The 22543-nt window shown below is 47.0% G+C and overlaps 1 protein-coding gene across 1 annotated transcript in view; it reads left to right on the forward strand.

Moving 5' to 3' along the window:
* Nucleotides 1–22543, forward strand: part of LOC311223493 (neural-cadherin) — a gene marked incomplete at both ends in the record, with an annotated part of 1556546 nt that overhangs the window by 1497346 nt on the left and 36657 nt on the right. Inside the window, 2 exon segments of the mRNA XM_084308277.1 lie at nucleotides 2456–2700; nucleotides 5732–6342. Coding sequence (XP_084164403.1) covers nucleotides 2456–2700; nucleotides 5732–6342 — 856 coding nt within the window.

The following is a 22543-nucleotide window of genomic DNA, read 5'->3' on the forward strand; positions in this document are numbered from 1 at the left end:
GAGAATCACAGGGAGGAAAGGAAAACCGTCTATATTATTGTCTGATCACGGGACAAACTTCAAAGGCAGAGAAAGAGAGCTGAGAGAGAGCTTCCAAGCTATGGGCCCAGAACTTAAGACCCACCTCGCCCCCTCTCAGATTGATTTCCAGTTTAACCCCCAGAACGCCCCTCACTTCGGGGGAACCTGGGAACGAGAAGTACGTTCAATAAAGACAGCCCTGTACGCCGTGCTTGGGGCCCAGACCGTGGCGGAAGAAGTCCTCACGACAGTCCTCACAGAGATCGAGGGAGTATTGAACTCAAAGCCCCTCGGTTACGTCTCAAGTGATGTAGCAGATGTCGACCCAGTCACCCCCAACACTCTCTTGATGGTGCGGCTGGACCCCGCGCTCCCACAGACAGTGTACAGACCTGAGGAAGCGATCGGCAGAAGAATGTGGAGGTACAGTCAAGTATTGGCTGACAAGTTTTGGAACAGTTTCCTCCTCCACTATCTACCGTCTCTACAGACCCGCCAGAAGTGGGTAAAAGAAAGAGACAATTTGACGGAGGGCACAGTCGTCATGATCATAGACCAGTCACTACCCCGAGCTATGTGGCCGGCCGGCCGCGTAAGCAAAGTGATCACTGGTGCCGACGGAAAGGTCAGAGCGGCAGAAGTGCTCGTCCAGGGACGGACATACACCCGAGCCGTGGTGAGGCTGATAGAGTTGCCAAGGCTACCTGACTCCCTTGCTGACGACCATGACCCACTGACTTTGTGAATTGCCCTACTCCTCACAACGGACATTGAGTAGTGGACAAGACGGTTAATCTGTCTCTGCTTATCTAATTAGGTGCGGACTAATTAGGAGGCGGCTGTTACAAAGGGTCAGATTAAACCGAATATATATATTTATTGCTTGAGATATATTGTATAATATTTGTATATCGTCTGATATCCCTTGTATATTCTTTGTATATATACACGGAATATCCCTTTACCTAGGTACAGGCCAGACCATAATATTCGTTCTCCTATTGGACAGCGACCCCTAGGCGCCAACGGCCATACCCCCAATGGCAAGTTCAAAGCTACCGCTAAGACATGTCTCAACATGTCCAGGTTTGCGCAGTAATACGAGACAGAACTGAGGTTGGCACTAGATTATTCACCTTACGTATAAATACGTCGCAGTTGGATACAGAAGCACTTAGCCTAAAAGTGAGTTGACCCAAAACGTTGAAGCCTTCACCACGATACAACGTGCCGTGAAGTGGGCCCCTTTTGCCCCTAAATAGAGCCTTGAGAACCGTGTGCGAATTGATAGCTAAAGTGTCAGAGTTTAACGCTGTATCGTCGAGTTCGACTTATTCTATTGTAAAGTAATAGTCTATTATTTATAGTGTATCGTGCGGCTACCATTCTACAGTGACCAGCATTACCACCGGTTCGTCGTACCGAGCTAGTGCACTTATCCAGGCTAGGCGGCCTAAACTCGTGCCGCCATCCGAGGAGTCCTAGACGAGAACCGTTGGATATGTACACCGGAGAACCTACACCGGCGAATGCAGAGCCTTTTCCGGCTGGATTATATTGCTTTGGTACTGTGGCTGCTGGAGCAGAGAACCGTCTACCCCACTGCTGTGTGAGATCTACCCTGTGAGGAGCACCGTCAAGCCCGCCTCTGGGACCCACAGAGGCTGGCTAGCTTTCATCCATGCTGTCTTGCATACCGGAGTATAGCTGTTGCTTTGTCTACGGACCAAAGGATTATTGCACTGTCTCCTGTATCTGGAGTCTCTTTATTCCTCGTTGATCCAGACTTTGCTCCCGACCATTCCTCTCCCCTGCTGACTTACAACCGGAGGGAACCCCCTTAGTATCTCCAGCTGACTACGAGTGTGCCTTATGTAATTCTTATGCTACAGGTGGCGTCAGTTATACCCATCTTAATATGCTCATGGACTTACGCTCTTGACCTACTTAAGTGTTCTTTGCCATATAAGCGCAATTCATAATTCTCAATATTGTAACCTATTGTTGCTGCTCTAATAATAAATACTTCTAAATATAACTTTTTTTGTTAAGCCGTATTCTTGTGTGGGTGTTCACCAGATATACCGTGTACTGTATGGCCAGTAATTAAAGTACATAACTAAGTAGTGGTTTAATGATACCATACTCGCAATACAGTCAGGGAATTGTACCCCTCAGTTACATGAGTGAATGGGTGAATGTGAGACATACGTTGTAAAACGCTTTGGATAAAAACTGCAGTCCATTTACCATAATCAAAAATATGTGTGATGATGAATAAATGAGCTAAAACTCATATTGAGACTGGTATCGTCTTTTAAATAAATATCAAATATTCTAATCTCTATCTCTCTCTCTCTCTCTTTTTCCGACCCCTTTTCCTCGTCTACCCCTTCCTTCCTTCCTCTATTCCCTCAACTCCGCCCCCCTTCAGGTGCCCTACGGGTCACATGATCCGGGTGAATGGGACCAGGAAGTCATGTGTCTACACACTATGTGCCACCAGACCGTGCCACCGGGGCACTTGTGTGGCCCAGTCACCCTCCAAGTTCACGTGCCACTGTCCCGAGGGGTACCGGGGGCGCCACTGCCAGACCACGCTGGCCGTCTACAGAGAGGATGTGGGCCTGAGCTTCAGCTCCCTGTTCGCCATCTGCATCTGCTTCATGGCCCTGCTAGGTACCGTAGCTATGGCAACTATAGAGTCATGTTGGGGAGGGGGGGGTGCTGTCTGTCTATCTATCTATCTATCTATCTATCTATCTATCTATCTATCTATCTATCTATCTATCTATCTATCTATCTATCTATCTATCTATCTATCTATATACAGTGGTGCGTTGGTGATTTCATACCTGGTTGCACTGTGTTTTAATGATGCCACATGCACGCGCGTTCACGTGCACGTGCGCTCCCACACATGCGCATAAATGGTCCCTTGCATGCGCACAGAATAAAGACAATAAAGAATGTAACACATTTCATTCACAAGTTTTGTGTGAAAATGTATCTGAGGACGTATTTGAACACACCTGACGACCTAAGCTATTGTTATGCAAAGTAGGCAGGTGGGTACTTGGCGAGTTGGCGCATCAGTCGAGTGCAGCGCATGCTCACATACCTGGTGGAACGCCGTGCAACCCCGTCCCATGACCATCGCACCACTGTCTATATATATATATATATATATATATATATATATATATATATATATATATATATATATATATATATATATATATATATCTATCTATCTATCTATCTATCTATCTATCTATCTATCTATCTATCTATCTATCTATCTATCTATCTATATCTATCTATCTATCTATCTATCTATCTATCTATCTATCTATCTATCTATATATCTATCTAAAGGGCAGAGGGAATGGAGGTCAAAGAGGTCAAAGGTAAGTGAGTTGAAAACCTCACCTCAGCCTCCAGGGCATTTGTAGTTGTTGTAGTTGTTGAAAGTGTGTTTGTGTTTGTAACTCTGGCGGACTGTCTTTCACCGCTATCTGTAAAGGCATCACTTTTTATCTCTCCATCCCATTGCTGCATAATTGCATGATGCATCGTGGTGTTTTGGTATGAAAACCTGAGCACGGTGCTCTCTGACCTGCGAGTCCTCAGTTATAAGTATGAGCGTATACCAGCAGGCCAAAACGACTTGTTGAACACGTTAGCATAGTGCGCCCTCCCTGTGGGGGCTGCTGAACTTCCTGTTTAGTTCCTGTTGTTGGGAGGGTCATCAGCTGATGAGGCTCACCTGGGCAGCCTGGGCCCCTAATTGGCCTGTCCAGTATTCTCTTTCTCTCTCTATCCCCAGAAGACATCCACTATTTTCTATTTGTATTCATGTAACATTTATTTAACCAGGCAGGTCATTTAATAACAAATTATTATTTGCAATGACGATTATTTACATACTGTACATTACCTTCACCACTGATTTTACTAACATACCCTACCTACTCGGTGTAGAACACTAGACAGTAGGCAGTACACACTCTGAAGAGCACTAGACAGTAGGCAGTACACACTCTGAAGAGCACTAGACAGTAGGCAGTACACACTCTGAAGAGCACTAGACAGTAGGCAGTACACACTCTGTAGAGTACTAGACAGTAGGCAGTACACACTCTGTAGAGCACTAGACAGTAGGAAGTACACACTCTGTAGAGTACTAGACAGTAGGAAGTACACACTCTGTAGAGTACTAGACAGTAGGCAGTACACACTCTGAAGAGCACTAGACAGTAGGCAGTACACACTCTGTAGAGTACTAGACAGTAGGCAGTACACACTCTGTAGAGTACTAGACAGTAGGCAGTACACACTCTGTAGAGTACTAGACAGTAGGAAGTACACACTCTGAAGAGCACTAGACAGTAGGCAGTACACACTCTGTAGAGTACTAGACAGTAGGCAGTACACACTCTGTAGAGTACTAGACAGTAGGCAGTACACACTCTGTAGAGTACTAGACAGTAGGAAGTACACACTCTGAAGAGCACTAGACAGTAGGCAGTACACACTCTGTAGAGCACTAGACAGTAGGCAGTACACACTCTGTAGAGTACTAGACAGTAGGCAGTACACACTCTGTAGAGTACTAGACAGTAGGAAGTACACACTCTGAAGAGCACTAGACAGTAGGCAGTACACACTATGTAGAGTACTAGACAGTAGGAAGTACACACTCTGTAGAGTACTAGACAGTAGGCAGTACAAACTATGTAGAGTACTAGACAGTAGGAAGTACACACTCTGAAGAGCACTAGACAGTAGGCAGTACACACTCTGTAGAGTACTAGACAGTAGGCAGTACACACTCTGTAGAGTACTAGACAGTAGGCAGTACACACTCTGTAGAGTACTAGACAGTAGGCAGTACACACTCTGTAGAGTACTAGACAGTAGGCAGTACACACTCTGTAGAGTACTAGACAGTAGGCAGTACACACTCTGTAGAGTACTAGACAGTAGGCAGTACACACTCTGAAGAGTACTAGACAGTAGGCAGTACACACTCTGTAGAGTACTAGACAGTAGGCAGTACACACTCTGTAGAGTACTAGACAGTAGGCAGTACACACTCTGTAGAGTACTAGACAGTAGGCAGTACACACTCTGAAGAGTACTAGACAGTAGGCAGTACACACTCTGTAGAGTACTAGACAGTAGGCAGTACAAACTATGTAGAGCACTAGACAGTAGGCAGATATGTTAGAGAGAGAGATAGAAAGAGATGTTACCCTCTAGTTTACAGCGTGTTCAAGTGTGCAGGCTGAAGATACGTTAGAGAGAGAAAGAGAGATAGATATGTTCATCTTTATATTGTAACAGGTTTAAATACATCCTGGCATAACCTTCTAAATCTAAAATGCCCCCATCTCACCGCTTCCTTTCGGTCTCTGCCTGCTTGTCATAATGCTGACGTTCCGACTGTTGCCTGGAGAGAGGAAACACATTATCCCCTCGTTATTGGAATAATTAGCAAATAGCGAGACCATTTCCCAAATGCGTTGTTTGTTTTCATCCTGCGGATGTTTAAAGTGCCGTCTGTCTGCGACGAGAAGAGGAGAATCACAGCAAGGACACCGCTGAGCGACGAGTGTCCCCTCTGTGCCCGAGGCGCCACACAAAGCCCAACACAACAAACCCTCCGCACTCTGGCCCAGTGATGGACATATATATATCTCCTCAGGGACAGGAGCGGGGATCTCCTCAGGGACAGGAGCGGGGATCTCCTCAGGGACAGGAGCGGGGATCTCCTCTGGGACAGGAGCGGGGATCTCCTCAGGGACAGGAGCGGGGATCTCCTCAGGGACAGGAGCGGGGATCTCCTCAGGGACAGGAGCGGGGATCTCCTCAGGGACAGGAGCGGGGATCTCCTCAGGGACAGGAGCGGGGATCTCCTCTGGGACAGGAGCGGGGATCTCCTCTGGGTCAGGAGTGGAGATCTCCTCTGGGACAGGAGCGGGGATCTCCTCTGGGACAGGAGCGGAGATCACCTCTGGGACAGGAGCGGAGATCTCCTCTGGGACAGGAGCGGGGATCTCCTCTGGGACAGGAGCGGGGATCTCCTCTGGGACAGGAGCGGGGATCTCCTCTGGGACAGGAGCGGGGATCTCCTCTGGGACAGGAGCGGGAAGCTCCACAGAGATGGGAAAGGAAACGCTAGGTATTGGGGAATCTGTAGCACTGGGCAGTGGGGAATCTGTAGCACTGGGCAGTGGAGAATCTGTAGCAATGGGCAGTGGAGAATCCGTAGCACTGGGCAGTGGAGAATGCGTAGCACTGGGCAGTGGAGAATGTGTAAGACTGGGCAGTGGAGAATCCGTAGCACTGGGCAGTGGAGAATCCGTAGCACTGGACAGTGGAGAATCCGTAGCACTGGGCAGTGGAGAATGTGTAGGACTGGGCATGGAGAATGTGTAGGACTGGGCAGTGGAGAATCCATAGCACTGGGCAGTGGAAAATCCGTAGCACTGGGCAGTGGAGAATCCGTAGCACTCGGCAGTGGAGAATCTGTAGCACTGGGCAGTGGAGAATCTGTAGCACTGGGCAGTGGAGACCCAGTAGCACAGGGTTGCTGAGAGACTCTGTGGCGTAGGAAACCCTGTCTCTTCTTGGAGGCTCCACGGCACCCCTCAAAAGGTGACAATTGGACACTAGGGTATTAGAGTAACCTCTCAGCAGTTCCATGTTGGGCTCCGTGCTAGCTGTAGAGGCCATGCTGGCAGTAGAGGTCCTGCCAGCTGTAGAAGATGTGCTAGCTGTAGAGGCCATGCTAGCTGTAGAGGCTGTGCTAGCAATAGAGGCCATGCTAGCTGTAGAGGCTGTGCTAGCAGTAGAAGCCATGCTAGCTGTATATGATGTGCTAGCAGTAGAGACCATGCTAGCTGTAGATGCTGTGATAGCAGTATAGGCCATGCTAGCTGTAGAGAGGCTGTGCTAGCAGTATAGGCCATGCTAGCTGTAGAGGCTGTGCTAGCAGTAGAAGCCATGCTAGCTGTATATGATGTGCTAGCAGTAGAGACCATGCTAGCTGTAGATGCTGTGATAGCAGTATAGGCCATGCTAGCTGTAGAGAGGCTGTGCTAGCAGTATAGGCCATGCTAGCTGTAGAGGCTGTGCTAGCAGTAGAGGCCATGCTAGCTGTAGGGGCTGTAGTGCAGGGTTGGAATACAGTCTGGGGTGTTGACTGGGGATTCATAGCCTGAGAGAGTTCTCTGGTCATGAACGTAGCAATCCCTCCTATCTGTGGGGCTAGGTCAAGTATCCGATTCATCACAGTAAACACCATTTAGAGAAACCACTTTGGTCCAACAAATCTTGGATGTGAGGTCATACCGTACCCTCTTGTCCACTGGGTCCTCTCTTGGTCGGTCCATTCTGTCACAATTTGGTGGTGTAACAGGACCCAGGAGCAGACAAGATGAAAGGCAGGCAGAGGGTTTTTTTATATTATAAGAATAAACAGAACATGGGTAAATAAAAACTAAACTACAAAAACAACTGGAAGAGGGGGGGATACACAATAACTAACTCTAAATACTAAACATAACTTCAAATACGGGAAACACTTACTTGGAACATGGACAGTGCAACATGGACAGTGGAACATGGACAGTGCAACATAGACCGTACAACAGAGACAATGGACCGACACAGAGAACAGGAAACAAATAATAATAATGCAGGACCTCTTTTAGAGTGTCTTTATTCGGCATGCAACGACATGGGACATGCAATAAGCGGCACACACACACAGGAATACACACACATGCATTGTCTTTTTCTCAGGGTCGCGGATGCGATTGAGCTCTGCACGTAACCCATCCCATCGTCCTTCCCCCCAAGGGCAGCCGGGAGCAGACAGGGCATCGGCGAGGTACCGCGCTCGGGGACCAATCCAAGTGCTCCTGCCCGTCTTCGTCAAGGACGCGACAGCATCAGCGATCTGTTGTGCATGTTTTTCCATTGGGTTTATCTTATCGGGGGGAAACCCTTGTGAGCACGGGGAGAACATGCAAACTCCACACAGAAAGGCCTGGGAGATACCCCACCTGGGTACCTGGCAATGCGGAAACCTGGTCCCCAAGTGGGAATCGAACCCTGGACCTTCTTGCTGTGAGGCGACAGTGTTAACCACTACACCACCGTGCCGCAAATAACTCAAATACACAGGAACCAATGACAAACGAGAAACACCTGGGATGATTACAACTGGAGACACCTGGGAGGGGAAACAGACTGACAAAGAAAGTTCAGAAACAACACAAGGGACTACAACTATGGATGACAAGACTGACACCAGACACTGGGACAAAGCAGACGACAGACACTAAATGGATAACCTAATACCAGGCAGTAACACTAGACTAACAGAGGAACAAGAAGAAGAGCAAGAGAGAGAAGGGGAGATCAAGAGAGCAACAGAGCGAGAAGAGAAAGAACACTAAGGGACAGAAATACAAGGAACACATACAGGGGCGGGAAGAGGTAGAGCAGGGGAGAACAGTCCATGGCCCGGTGGGACCTCCTGCAGATCACAATGATTACACAGTCTTTCTTCTCTTGGCTTCCATTATTTAATGCATCTCCCTTTCTTTATTTGTAATCTGTGATCACACACTCTATATTTAGAGAGTGTTTTTTCTTTATTTTATTGCCGGGAGTTCAATGCTAACTGGATGTTTAGTTGCTTGTAGCATTTTGTTTTGGTCTTTGATTCAATTTCAGTTCTCCAATGTTTTGGGTAGTTTGATTTTAGGTATTTCCCTGCTGTCTGGTCGTCACCAATGTTCTTTTCCAAATTATCTTTTAAGGCCCATCTCTCGCAATATTGTTTAACAATGTCAGTGCTTTGGTGCAGCCCTTGGGTTGTTGATGCCACCAGGACCAAGTCAGCAAAAAGCAAACACTTAACCTCTTTATCTAAAATGGTGAGGCCAGGGGCTGAAGACTGCTCAATCATGTTGGCTAGCTCATTAATGTATATGTACAGTGAGAGTACAGCCCTACAACAAAGAAATATGTTATTTTATTGATTATCTTAACTGCACTTTTATTGATGAAATATATTGATTTGATCAGATCATACGGTTTTCCTCCGATGCAAGATTGAATCAAAGGCTTTCTTAAAATCAATATAACAGATGAAAATATTTCTAGGAGTTTAATTTGGTGTTTTGATTTATTAGGGTAGGTAGGTAGAGCATAAATGTGGTCAGTTTGTGATTATTTCATTAATAATGTTGCAAATTAACTTCCCTAGGTTACTGCACACACATATGCCCCTATAATTATTGAGATCAAATTTGTCTCCCTTTTTATAGATGGGGGTTATGATCAATGTTCCCCCTAAGGTGCGCCCGTGCGCGCGCGCGCACATGGCAAAATGCTCCCGCGCCAGTGGCGGCTGGCCACTAGGGGCGCTCGGGCGCCGCCCCCCCTGGTTAACCCTGGTTAAAAGAGAGGAGAATAAGACATTTTTTTTGTTTTTTTGTTTTATAGCCCTATAAATAATATAAACATGTTTAAAATGAATAATATTTACTCATTTTAAGTATGTTTGTGTTTCCAATGCACAATATAACGTTAATATATCAAATATAAATAATCGTTTTCCTGAACAGGAAGTGACTCACTGTCTGATAGAGAATACGTTCCGTTACCGTAGCCGCATTTCTCCTCGCCGCATTTTTCTCGGGCTAGACGCAATATCGATTTGAGTGAGCGTGCACGCCGTGCACTATTTCATCGCTGTATCCGTCGTAGCCAATCAGTGCGTAACGCGCTGTGTGTTGAAATATGATGTATTATGATGGAACACGGGCGCGTTTTGAAGCGGTCTAAGCAGCAGCGTCTATAATTTCCGTAGCCTCATTTCTCGGAGACGCTCTCTGATTGGTCGACGACTGTTTTTTACGTAGCCGCATTTCGCGGAGACGCTCTCTCTGATTGGCCAATGCCAGTTTCTGTTGTAGCTGTTGTGTTGTTGTGATGCAGCTATTTGTCTTAGAGCGTGACGGCAAGTTCTTTCGACGGTTAAGCTTAGGCACTCTTTCAAAGTTGGTTAAGGTTAGAGTTTGTCTTAGAGCAGGGCGATAGGAACGCCAGCTAGTATAGCTATATATGGATGCAGTGTGGACATGCATGGACAATGGACATCAACACAGTCTGGACAGTGGAGTGGATATACTTTATCAATGCTAACAAGCTAATAGCTGGATGCAGTCTCGACCACGTAAACAGTGAGTTAATTCGGTCTCTCTCGCTCTCTATCTCTCTCTCTCTCTCTCTCTCTCTCTCTCTCTCTCTCTCTCTCTCTCTCTCTCTCTCTCTCTCTCTCTCTCTCTCTTCTCTCTCTCGCTCTCTTTATGCTGTGTTTTTGTTTTCGTCGCGGGTGGATCATAAATCAACCAGACAATGAATGGTAACTTGTTTAAAATGACAAGTTATACAAATGTGTTTATTATTGTATTGATCAGAGAGAGAGTGGAGTTTCTTTTGGATTGGAAATAAGTGGATTATGGCTTGTTCAATATCGTCTATGTTTGAATGAATGAATGAATGAAAACTTTATTTAACAGATTGCAGAATGGGTACAATACAGTACGGCTCAATACATACAATTGTTAAGGGGATGCAGACCAGAGAAAGACGTTTGTCTTGTTTACATCAGGGTCCCCCGTTTTTGATTCATATCGATAGTTTAATAGCTAGCCTTGGCTCGTTTAACAATATGCAAAATATGTGTACAGCCCTGTACTCATACTGAAGTTATTCTTGGTATATAATACTACACATACACTAGGTCTGATTGTGTAACGAATCGATTCCACGTCGCGCTGTGTGTGAGAGAGAGAAAGAGAGAGAAGGAGAGATAGAGGGGGATACTAATTAATTCCGCCCCCCCCCGTGAAGAATTCACGAGCCGCCACTGTCCCGCGCACATCTGAAATCTGTCACGCACAGAAACGTTTGTGTAAAATATGCATGTAGTTAAATTGACTGGCGCGTTGCACCGAATACTACGGTAACCTGTTGCGTGTGACGTTACCAAGAGAAGCCCCGCTTTCACTGCTTTGTGGGCAGCGCTACTGCGCGCTCAGACACAGACACACACAGATGAGGAAGTGGACAGATCCGACCAGCATTGCTGGCTCCTCACAATGCAAACGCGAAAATGTACATTACAGATGAACTGCAGAGAAGATTCCCAATTTATCGTCCTGGTCGAGACTAATTGGAAGCGGAGTGCAACGCGTGCAAAGCTTGACCATATGTTTCTGTGTCTAATAAAGGTGCTGGCGATCTCAAAGCTCACATGGACACAGAAAAACATTACAAACAAAGCAGTGCGAGGCGAGAGTTTCATGGAAAAGTTGACCGAATTGATTGAAGAATGCAGCTATACAGAGAGAGAAAGAAAATAATTGAAAACTATTTTGATGCTTCAAAATGATTAGAGGTTTGATAAGATGCTTATGATACAATCATTCTAAGGATTATGTGTGTAATAAATTAGTTCGTTTTCGTACACTAATTGCAACAAATCTGAAACTGCATAGTGCACTTTTAAATTAGTATCTTTGTGAGGTTACTGTTTTATAATTTACATTACATTGTAAAGAGATACAAAGATATATTTTTTAAAGCTGGATTTTCTAATACAGAAGAGGTATTATTTAGAACATTACTTCATATTGTTCTTGTTATTTATTTTGTCCAGTAAGACTTGAAAATATATATTATTTTGTCAGGTTGATTTAGTTATTTTCTTGAGATTTGTCAGAGAGATTACTTTAGGCATAATACAGCATGTTGAGTAACTTTGGTTATAGAGAGATATTATTTTGTTATATAAAATAATATAAACAATAATTTTATATCCATACAGAGGAGGCATACTTTAAATATATTATAATGATAAGGCATCTTTGAGTAAACTTTGAGTATCATTAAGTATCTTGAGGCTGAAGGCAGAGTGTCCTCTTTTAAAAAAAAATCACAATATGGTCACCCTTGAAGTCGCATTATAATTCACTTAATAAAATAATGATGAGTCAGCCTCCTAATACGACAAAAGTGACACGACTCACACTGCCGCCGCCAAAGTAAGGACTTTGCTCTGTATCGTCAATCAATGGTCAAATAAATATTTGATTAAGGAATATAATATGCCTTTTTGTATTATTTATCTGTGTATCAGCTAAATGTATATATTTTTATGTTAGACATTGAGGGAAATTAAGATTCTCAGATTTTTTACAAACCACCGCTTATCAACTAACCGGTTAATCGGCAGGTGATGTATGTTGCTCAGTAGTTGCTGATGTCTGCTCAGGAGGTTTGAGTGTTTGCTCAGACCGAAAATAAATTAGAGGGAACATTGGTTATGATGAGCCTCAGGGAAACAGCCAGCTTCCAATATCAGGTTGAACAGTTTACACAGAGCATCTAACATATTTGAATCACAGGCCTTCAGCATGTCATTGCTGATATTGTCAGAACCACTTGCTTTTCTGTGTTTCAGGGATTTAATTTGATCCTTTATTTCAGTTCTGGTAATACAGATGTCTACAGCATTTTGATTATACTGTCCAAATAATAAAATGTTTGTTTGGTCCTGATCTGGTAGAGAGAGAGAGAAGAGGCGCGAGACTCGGAGCGCACTGCATTCTGAATGATATCGTGCTCCACAAGCAATGAACCAGGGCAGTGGCAGTTATATATCGTATAGCTCCGCTCTGCGTCTACTGCAATACTCTTCCATATCAGTATTAGCACTGAATACATTTTCACATGCACCTTTACACACCTCATCTGCCTGGCCACACCCCCATCCGCTCCTCTACATAAGCAGGGGTGTGGCCATACTAACAGCTCCTTCTTTAGTTTTCACCACGGCAAGTGCCTGTGTAACCACACTTTGAGATTGCTGAAATATTGAAGAAAGGAATAGGAGCTACGATGAAGGAGCTACGTTGACATTATATCTTTGTTTTCTCTCTCACTATTTTTGAGGAAATACAGCGATAATGTCTTCGCCACTGGGGTGTCTAGAAGATGATGATCATTCTGACCTCCACCGGCATTTTCGTATTAGGGGCTCGCGTCGCTGGCCTAATCCCCACCTGCATTCCTCCAAGCTGCAGTTGGACAGGTATTACTTCCGCTCTGCAGTTGGACTTTGCTTGAGAGGCGCTCGGCTGTTGTGAGAGCTAGCTGCTTCTCCGGGTGAGTGATGGTTTTGATATGCAAGCGCCAGTTGTGTTGCTATGGGGGGAATGGCTACACGACATACGAAAGCCGGCTCCAGGCTGGTACCCTTTTTGCTGCCTCTTAGCGGCATGGAGAGGGTTCTGGTTTGATGCCCACGCTACATGGGCTCCTCATCGTGAGCTCTATTTGCCTGGGACCGTATCCGAATCTGCGGTTCAAACCCCCAGATCTCTGGATGAACGGATACTCTCTGTCACCGTGCGAGGCCCCACCTTTCAAGATGAAAGTTACCCAGCGCGAGGGAAGTGGGTTTGGTGTTTCGTTATAAGAATTCCTCCACACTCTAGTCGGCTGCAGCCCATGAGGGAATTGTGCCGGCACCGCTGTGTCTGTTAATCACCGTTCTGAAGACTGTGTTGACTTCTTTCCTCTTCTCTCTTCGGATGAGGAGAGGGACAGACGGCGGCTGTCTGAAGTGTTGGCCTATATTGTGTTCTCCCGTTGTACAGTTTCGGTGATAGCTGCTTGGCTTGCGTTCTAGCTGGGTTATGTTACCTGTTAGCCAGTTAGCTGTTAGCTACGACGCTAGCTCTGTATGCTCGCTCGGCTGGGAACGTTAGCCTGATGCTACCAGTTAGCCTGGAGTTAGCTGTTAGCTTATGCTATACCGTTGAACATTAGCCGTGAGAATAGCAGGCCATAACACTCTGACTACGACATCATCTTTGACAGAGGATGTAGTCGGCCCTGCACCATGATCGGCTGTTGGAGGGGGGCGTCTTAGCTTCTTTTGCCCCGCCAGCGAGGACCTTCATCAACGTGGAGACCAGTGTTGCGGTCCTCTCAGCCTGCGTTCATTGGTGCAGGTAAGGGTCCGTTGGACACTTCTCCCCTCTTTCTTCCTTCCCTTCTGAATGTTTTGTAATAACGATGTTTTTTTCCAAAACGTATGTTGCTTCACTACATTTGGGGATGTGACATGTGTTGTGTGTGAATTGTCTTGATCACTGGTATAGCTTTCTCTCTACCTAGAAAACGGTGTTGTTTTTTACATGGGTAAAAATGAACTGGTTTTGTTGGATGATGAGAAGTTGTGTGTTCATGTAACGTTAGGCAACGTAGTTGAGCTCACAACTGCATTTCCGCATTTCATTGTATACCTGTATGCCGTGACAATTAAAACTCTTGACTTGACTTGAACTGGCTGGGTTAAAAACCCTGCAAAGCTATGCATAGTGGCATGTGATCGAGGGGTGAGTCCCTCTCTCAGCTTGTGATGACAATAAACAGGTGGCGTGTTCACATATTAACAGGGCTGTACCTGTTCAACCGAGTCGTATCAGGGGTAAGGTGGTGAGGGGTGATTTTTCCCCCCGGTTTTTCCCTGCCCCCCCCCCCCCCCTCCCCTCAAACATGATTTTGTTTACAATATATTGTTTCACTATGTTTGTGGGGATACGGTGTAACCCCTCAGCTTCTGCTGGGGTTGTGCTCCTGCTTAGAGAAGCAATTTTTTTTCTAGAAAAGATTGTTTGGTCGCTGTCATGTGGACTTAGCAAGGCCTGTGGCCAGTACTCAATCGAGGACTTGTGTCTTCTCTCGTTATGAAAAACGGCGTTCCTCTTACGGTAGTGAGAGTGTACTTTTGCCTTTTTAGTTGTGATGGAGGGTTGTGTGTGTCGTTAAGATCCACAACTGGATTAGGTGTTGGCCTACAGAAGTCACATGTGTAAGCTCTTGTACCAGGGCCCTTAAAGGGGCCCTCTCTTGGTCTGTGTTTTTCTTCCTTTAGGAAAGGTGTAAAAATTCAGATGGCAGGTTCGCACATGAGTCTATGTGAAGCTGTTAACGCTTCATGTAGCATGCTATGACTGGTGTCATGGCTCTGCTTTGTCATTGCATCGTATCAGGGGTGAGGGATCATGAGGGGGTGAACTGGTAAAACCTTCCTCCCCTTTTTCTAATTGGTCAGGGGTCAAAACCTCCTGTCCTTCGGGCTTCCTGTCACGTTGCTGGATCATCGCGTCACAGGGTAGGGGGGGGGGAGTTTCCTGGTCCCATGCCATATTGGGCAGTGGGCCACGAAATTCCCCCCGCCATAGAGTACGTCACTGGGCGCGTTTCTATTGGTTGTGAGACTTCCGTGAGTTATTCAGGCTCCATGTTGTGGACCTCTGTTACAGGGAGTTTCAGAGCCTCCTCCTCAGGGAGTTTCAGAGCCTCCTGTGAGTTTCAGACCCTCCCTCTCAGTGAGGGAGCCTCCTCAGAGTTTCAGAGCCTCCTCATCAGATTGTCAAGGTGAGTAGAACTTAAAAAGAAGTTCTGCTCTGTTGTATGTGTATTGAGCTTGGTGGGTGATGCAACGCAGTAGAGATGATTTGTTCTTCTGCTCTGCTCCCTACTAGTAGTGTGTATATTGGGTCAGAGCCTCCTCCTCAGGGAGTTTCAGAGCCTCCTCGGTGAGTTCAGAGCCTCCCTCTCAGTGAGGGAGCCTCCTCAGAGTTTCAGAGCCTCCTCCTCGGAGAGTCCTAGTCCAATTGTTACATAGCTCACTGTTGCAATATGTCTTTTCAATTTATTGCTCACGTGGGAAGTCTCTCTGGGGGTTCCCTGTCCCCTCCTTTATGGAGCAGGTTGACAGGGTATTGTTTAGGGAATTCCCTGACTCCTCGCCTGTAATGGTCGGTTGAGTCATGGGATTCCCCCCGTCATAGGGTACGTCGCTCCCCGTCCCCTCTTTTATGGAGCATGGTTGACGGGGTGTTGTTTTCCCTCAGCCGCGTCGTATTGGACCCATGTCCGTATTCTTTTCTGTGAAAAAAGCGGCTTCTTGTCGTTCTCCCAGGCGGCTTGGAGGAACGGTATCTGGGTTCTTGTTAGAATGTCCATTGACATGTTTTGGGTCTTGACGTGTACATAGTGCTGGCCCTGGGTGCTTCTGATAGGAACCATGCATGGGCTTGCGCGCCTTGGTTGCTCATCATTGGAACAGCGTGTTTATGGGGCAACTGGGATGGAGTTTGTCTCTTCCGAGCGCCAGTGTACTAGGCTTGTCTCGATGAATTCTCATTCATATCTGGGGGATGTTAACAGAATAGATCAAAGCATTGGTAGAGGGGTCTCACGCCCTTGGGGTGGGCCACCGGGCGCGGTACGAAGGGGACCGTCTGGGTGGCGCCCTCTATAATGTTTTGGATTGACACGCGTACCTACCCCCCTCCTGGGACTGGGGATGATGGCGTGATTAGGGCACGGGACTGATTCTGGTCGCGCCGGACCAGGTCAGTTAACCCGTTGTCCGCCGGGGCGCAGATCTGCTGTTCTGGTACCCTGAGGGACTTGTGCTTTTTTCGGGGGGGGGGGGTGTCAGCCCGGGCGTTGCAGGGTTTGACGTTATGGAGATGTTCGTGGTTGTGTTACTACGTGTTACCCCTCACTGTTGCTTGGTCCATGTTGTGTTGTACCTTGCGCTGTGCTGAGGGAGCCTGGTCCTTCTCCATTCTTATTCGCCCCTCTCTTCTCCTGCTTAGGCAGGACTGGGAGGGGGCTGTTGCAGTGGTTCTTGTAGAACTCCTCTGGCATCCCTGTGTACGTCCCGGTCCGCCGGGCCCGGGTTTGAAATTGTTTTCGTCGACCCGTTGGCCTGGGTTAACCCCTTTTTGAAAACACTTGTACTGCGGTATACCCGCAGTTGTGTTTTGGAGTTTTTTCTTGGGGGGTTATAGGAACAACCGCCTCATGTTAGAACCAAGGGGGTGGTTGGTTCCCTGGTGTGTTGGTAGCGGAGTCAACTCTCGGGGTAGGCCGGGTTTGGCCCCATCTACCTGTGAGTGTGCCCCCACACCTTTCATGACGTCTGCCAATCATGTCAGCCTTCTCTGCCTCGGCCCCTCTAGAGAGTCGAGGTTTTTTTTGTGGAGGCTGCGACATGGTGCACAACATGCCAGCATACGCCCCTTCCGCCGGGGTGCTGTTTCAGCAGACCCCTTTGGCGCCTGTCTAGTCTGCAGTGCTCCAGGCTCAGGTCGAGTGGCCTGTTGCCTGGATTGAGGGATCGACCTCTTTTGGGGGTCGTCTCCCCTGCTCCCGCTGTGGGTGTAGCTTCTTGAGTGCTTCGGGGCGGCGTGCTGTAGGGGGGAAGGGCCTGCTCTTGGATGGGCCCTGTCCGAATACGCTGGCGAGGTGGGGGGTAGTGTCACTAGTGACCGCCTGGTGGGGTCTCGATTCTGCGGCGTCGTTGGCCTCTCCTGGCCCCCTTTTCCGGGGGGGTCCAGTCCCTTCCTGGGTCTGGGTCCTCCTTCGCGCTCCGCTGCTACGGTCTTGCCACAGGGTTGGGCTTTTGATCTTGACCCCGTGATATTAGGGGTTGTAACAGGGATTTGTTCCTTTCCGTTCGTTCCCTAGTGGCATGTGGGTTGCGCGTTTGTGTAGTCGTGGGTAAGTCCCACGGTCTGCTCACCCTGTGCGTTTGAGTTGCTAAACTCCTCTTCGCACAGTCGGATCCGATACCCTCCCGTCCTCCGCTAGGGGGGTCCGGGGGCTCGGGTCCTCCCCGGTTCTGATGGTTGTGGGGGGCCTCAACGGGTACATTTGTCGAGCTTCCGCTCTGCTCAGCTCCTGTATTGCAGTAGACGCAGAGCGGAGCTATATGATATATAACGTACGGTTATGTATATAACCATAGTTATATGAGTATAGTGACGCTCTGCGTCGGACTCACTGAGTACCCCGTGGTCTTGCCTTTGTGGTGAAAGACTTGGGAAGGAGCTGTTAGTATGGCCACACCCCTGCTTATGTAGAGGAGCGGATGGGGGTGTGGCCAGGCAGATGAGGTGTGTAAAGGTGCATGTGAAAATGTATTCAGTGCTAATACTGATATGGAAGAGTATTGCAGTAGACGCAGAGCGTCACTATACTCATATAACTATGGTTATATACATAACCGTACGTTTTTGGACTACACTCTCCCTCTCCATCTCTCTCTCTCTCAATGCAGTGCGCTCCGAGACTCACTGTTTTTGGGATCGTTATTTCTTTTATTCGCTATATCTATTCATAATTCATGGCTGCAGCCTCTGTAGACTCTTCAGACCCTGTCTGAGCTGGCAGACGGTCAACACCGCCCTCTACTGCCTTGCGGAGCTATTGCATTCCATTGGAAATGGGCTGGTGTATTTTATGAGCCGATCTGGGCCGTGGAGGTGGGGTTTAAATACTCAGGCGAGCCAGACCTTTACACCGACGGCATGGAATACTAACCCCGCCTGCCTGTTCATGTGTAACGCTTGGTAATGTTGGGAACATGATCGCTGTGGATAACTGGAATGGCGATCAGATAATTGGATTCTTTTTTTTGCATTACATCAGAGACAAGGTAAGGACTCTATATATAAAACCTTGCGTTAATCTGATATTTCTTTCTCCCGCGATCAAAGCTATCTGTGTGGACTCCGTGTGTGCTTTCTACCGTTGGCTGCTGTGGGGGGGGGGGGGGGGGCGCCCCGCTACGAGGGCCATTTCATTCCATTTCAGGATGATTAGATAATCAGCCGAAAAATTACAACGTGATGACTGGATTACACTAAAATGCCTTTTTCTCGTCTTTTTCCTGGAATTACTCAGAAGCACCCAAACCATACTCTATTCAAAACGGTATAAAACGGAAATAGGCATGGGCATGTTGACTGGAAGCAACTCACTGACAATCGACGGGTGTATTAGACCCATAGCTATAATATAAGATATATTTTAAGCACTCGCAAATGTTGCAGTCTAAAACTATATCCATTGAATAAAGACCTGGCGCTGAAGGCAGGGGCGGATTTAGGATTGTAGGTGATCCGGGGCTTAGGCCAGATAGGTGCCCGCGGAAGCGGGCACGGATTTCTTTTACTTCGACACCACAACCTTTAACTTATACCACCACCTTAAAGCGGACAAAAGGCACTAGAGAACACTTAAATTCACACCCTTTAATTAATGAAGCAAACTATAATAATTTATAATAATAATAATAATAATAATAATAATAATAATAATAATAATAATAATAATAATAATAATAATAATAATAATAATAATAATAATAATAATAATAATAATAATAATAATAATACACTGTGTTTGTATAGCACCTTTCATACAAGAATTGCAGCTCAAAGTGCTTCACAGCAGTACAAAAAGACAGGCATAAAATGAGCACAACATTGGCAGATCAAGAGCAATGCATAAAGTGCAGACATAAAGCATAAAATAGATAGCAGTAAAATAGACAAAGTCAAGGTAAGACATAGAACATTAAATCACATTGTTTTTCATATTAGGATCTAAGATCTAGGGTTAACTCGCCGAACGTTGAGCGCCAGGACCCCCGAAAACCAGAGTATAGTCGAGTTTTCATCGTTGTTTCTTTTATTCGATATTTCCATTCATAAAGACATGCCGGCAGCCTGCGTTATCACTAGGGATGGGTCTGAGATCTCAAAAGTCTGTTTTTTGCATCTTGACCGGAAGAAACTCAATGACAATCGACTATATTCTTAGATCCATAGCTATAATATTTAATATAGCTTTAGGCCTGCAAACACAGCCACATATTAATATGCGTCTTTGTTTACGGTTTGATTATCACTGATACAAAGTAAAATAGTGCAGTGCAATAAAATAGTTAGTCAAATAGAATAAAATAATGCAATAGTGCATTGCAATAAAATAGTTATCATCGTATTTTTTCGGGAGGCCGGTAAGGAGTGCATTACAGTAGTCGAGTCGGCTTGAGATAAAGGCATGGATCTGGTTTTCAGCGTCCTTTTGATTTATAAATGGCCGGACTTTAGCTATCTTTCTAAGGTGGAAGAATTATGTTTTTGTCAACTTGTTGATTGTGATTTAAAGCTTAGGTCTGAGTCTACCATAACACCAAGAGTTAACTCACTCAAATACAGTTAGCAGCTGGATAGACTACAGATGGAAATTAGCTTCTGCTAAATCTGGTGCAAACATATTTTCATGTAACAATGATTAATTGAAAAAAAAAAAAAAAAAAAAAAGATTCGGGGCTTTTCAGAAAACATTCAGGGCTTGAGCCCAAGTAGCCACCCCCTAGCCCCGCCCCTGGCTGAAGGGGGATCAGCGCCCCCTGCTGCTGGCGGTCAATGTGTTAATGCTCACTGTCTAGGGGACAACCAGAACCTGTGATCATTTGGTTTAAGTAGGTATATGTTAGCTTGGCTTGTCAGTCAAGCGGGCCTGGCCGGCTCCTCGCCCACCTTGTAGGCAAACAGTCCTTCTCTGTTTCTTGGTTGCTTCTTTGAGTGGTCAATGTATTGTAAAGACAACGACGAACTAACATAGTTTGTCTCCTTTTAAATATAGCGCTCTTCTTCACCACACCAATCTCTCTTGGTCAAGAGTCACGTGAGCTCCCTTGCTCTCTTTTTCCAACACTCCTGTCAACAAAGCCCGGCTTACCAAAACTGACAGGCAATCATACACCTATCATGTTACTAGAACCGGAAGTGACCATCTAAAGTAAATTTCACTGGCTGATATGAAGCAAGCAAAGCATGGCATATACAGTATACAGTCTCTCTCTGTCTTTCTCTCTCTCTGTTTCCCTCTCCTTGTCTATGGATCTCTCTCTTTCTCTCTCTCTCTCTCTCTCTCTCTCTCTCTCTCTCTCTCTCTCTCTCTCTCTCTCTCTCTCTCTCTCTCTCTCTCTCTCTCTCTCTGACCATCTGTCTCTGACCCTCTGTCTCTCTCTCTATTTCTCTCTCTTCAACTATCTCTCTCACTCTCTGTTTCTAGCTGTGTAGCACTTCCAACTCATTGATCATTCAGAGAACCACACGTAACATAGCGGACCCAGACATAACACAGACACTGTTCAAATGAACACTTTGTCTTATCATCCTCCTCCTCATTAATCCTTTCCATGCCCTTCCTTTCATCCCTGATTCTGAGACGGTGTTAACTCTTTGAGTGCCACGCTCTTTCCCCATCTTTACTCAATGGTGCCAGCGCTATTGACCATTTTAGCGATGTTTGCAGACCCATCGTGTGTTCTGTATTATAGCTATGGAGACAATAGTATGGCTCATGTTATGGTTTGTAACCGACCCCAATCGCACAACACAAGACAGGTATGAGAGTAAGCCAAGAACTGGGCATTTATTGAAAACAACAGAAAACGGCACTGTCCCTTTAAGGGAGAACACAAATTACAGGAAAACATGAACTTGGGAAAATAGGCACAGTGCCTTTAAAAGGCGAGCTGGCTAAGGGGAAGGCTAAGGGAAGGCTAACGGACTGGGCCAGGGCAAGGGACAAGGCAGGAACAGGGAGGACTAGGAGGACTGGACAGGGAGGACTAGGAGGACTGGACAAGGAGGACTAGGAGGACTAGAAGGACTGGACAGGGAGGACTAGGAGGACTAGAGAGGGGAAACACGGACAGAGGCCCGCGGAGGCGGGCTGGGGACAGGGAGGACAAGGAGGACTAGAAGGACTGGACAGGGAGGACTAGGAGGACTAGAAGGACTGAACAGGGAGGACTAGGAGGACTAGAAGGACTGAACAGGGAGGACTAAGAGGACTAGAGTGGGGAAACAGGGACAGAGGCCCGCGGAGGCGGGCTGGGGACAGGGAGGACTAGGAGGACAGGACAGGGATGACTAGGAGGACTAGGAGGAACTGGACAGGGACAGAGAGAAACAGAGTCAAGGCCTTGGACAGGGCGAGGGCTGGAGCTGCTTACAGGGAGGAGTAGGAGGGCGCAGGCTCGGAGAGCGCATCTGGCGCGGAGGTCTGAGTGGTGCGCGTCTGCTTGGAGTACGCGCCGGTACGGAGGGCGCATCTGGCGCGGAGTCTGGGTGCGCGTCTGGAGTGCGTCTGGATGCGCGTCTGGGGTGAAGAGCGCGTCTGGCTCGGAGGTCTGGATGCGCGTCTGGAGTGCGTCTGGATGTGCGTCTGGATGCGCGTCTGGAGTGAAGAGCGCGTCAGGCTCGGAGGTCTGGATGCGCGTCTGGAGTGCGTCTGGATGCGCGTCTGGGTGAAGAGCGCGTCTGGCTCGGAGGTCTGGATGCGCGTCTGGAGTGCGTCTGGATGCGCGTCTGGATGCGCGTCTGGAGTGAAGAGCGCGTCAGGCTCGGAGGTCTGGATGCGCGTCTGGATGCGCGTCTGGAGTGAAGAGCGCGTCTGGCTCGGAGGTCTGGATGCGCGTCTGGATGCACGTCTGGAGTGAAGAGCGCGTCTGCTGCGCGGAGGTCTGCTTGGTGCGCGTCTG

This window comes from Notolepis coatsorum, assembly GCF_963971535.1.
Source record: "Notolepis coatsorum genome assembly, chromosome: 2".
Taxonomy (NCBI): Eukaryota; Metazoa; Chordata; class Actinopteri; order Aulopiformes; family Paralepididae; genus Notolepis; species Notolepis coatsorum.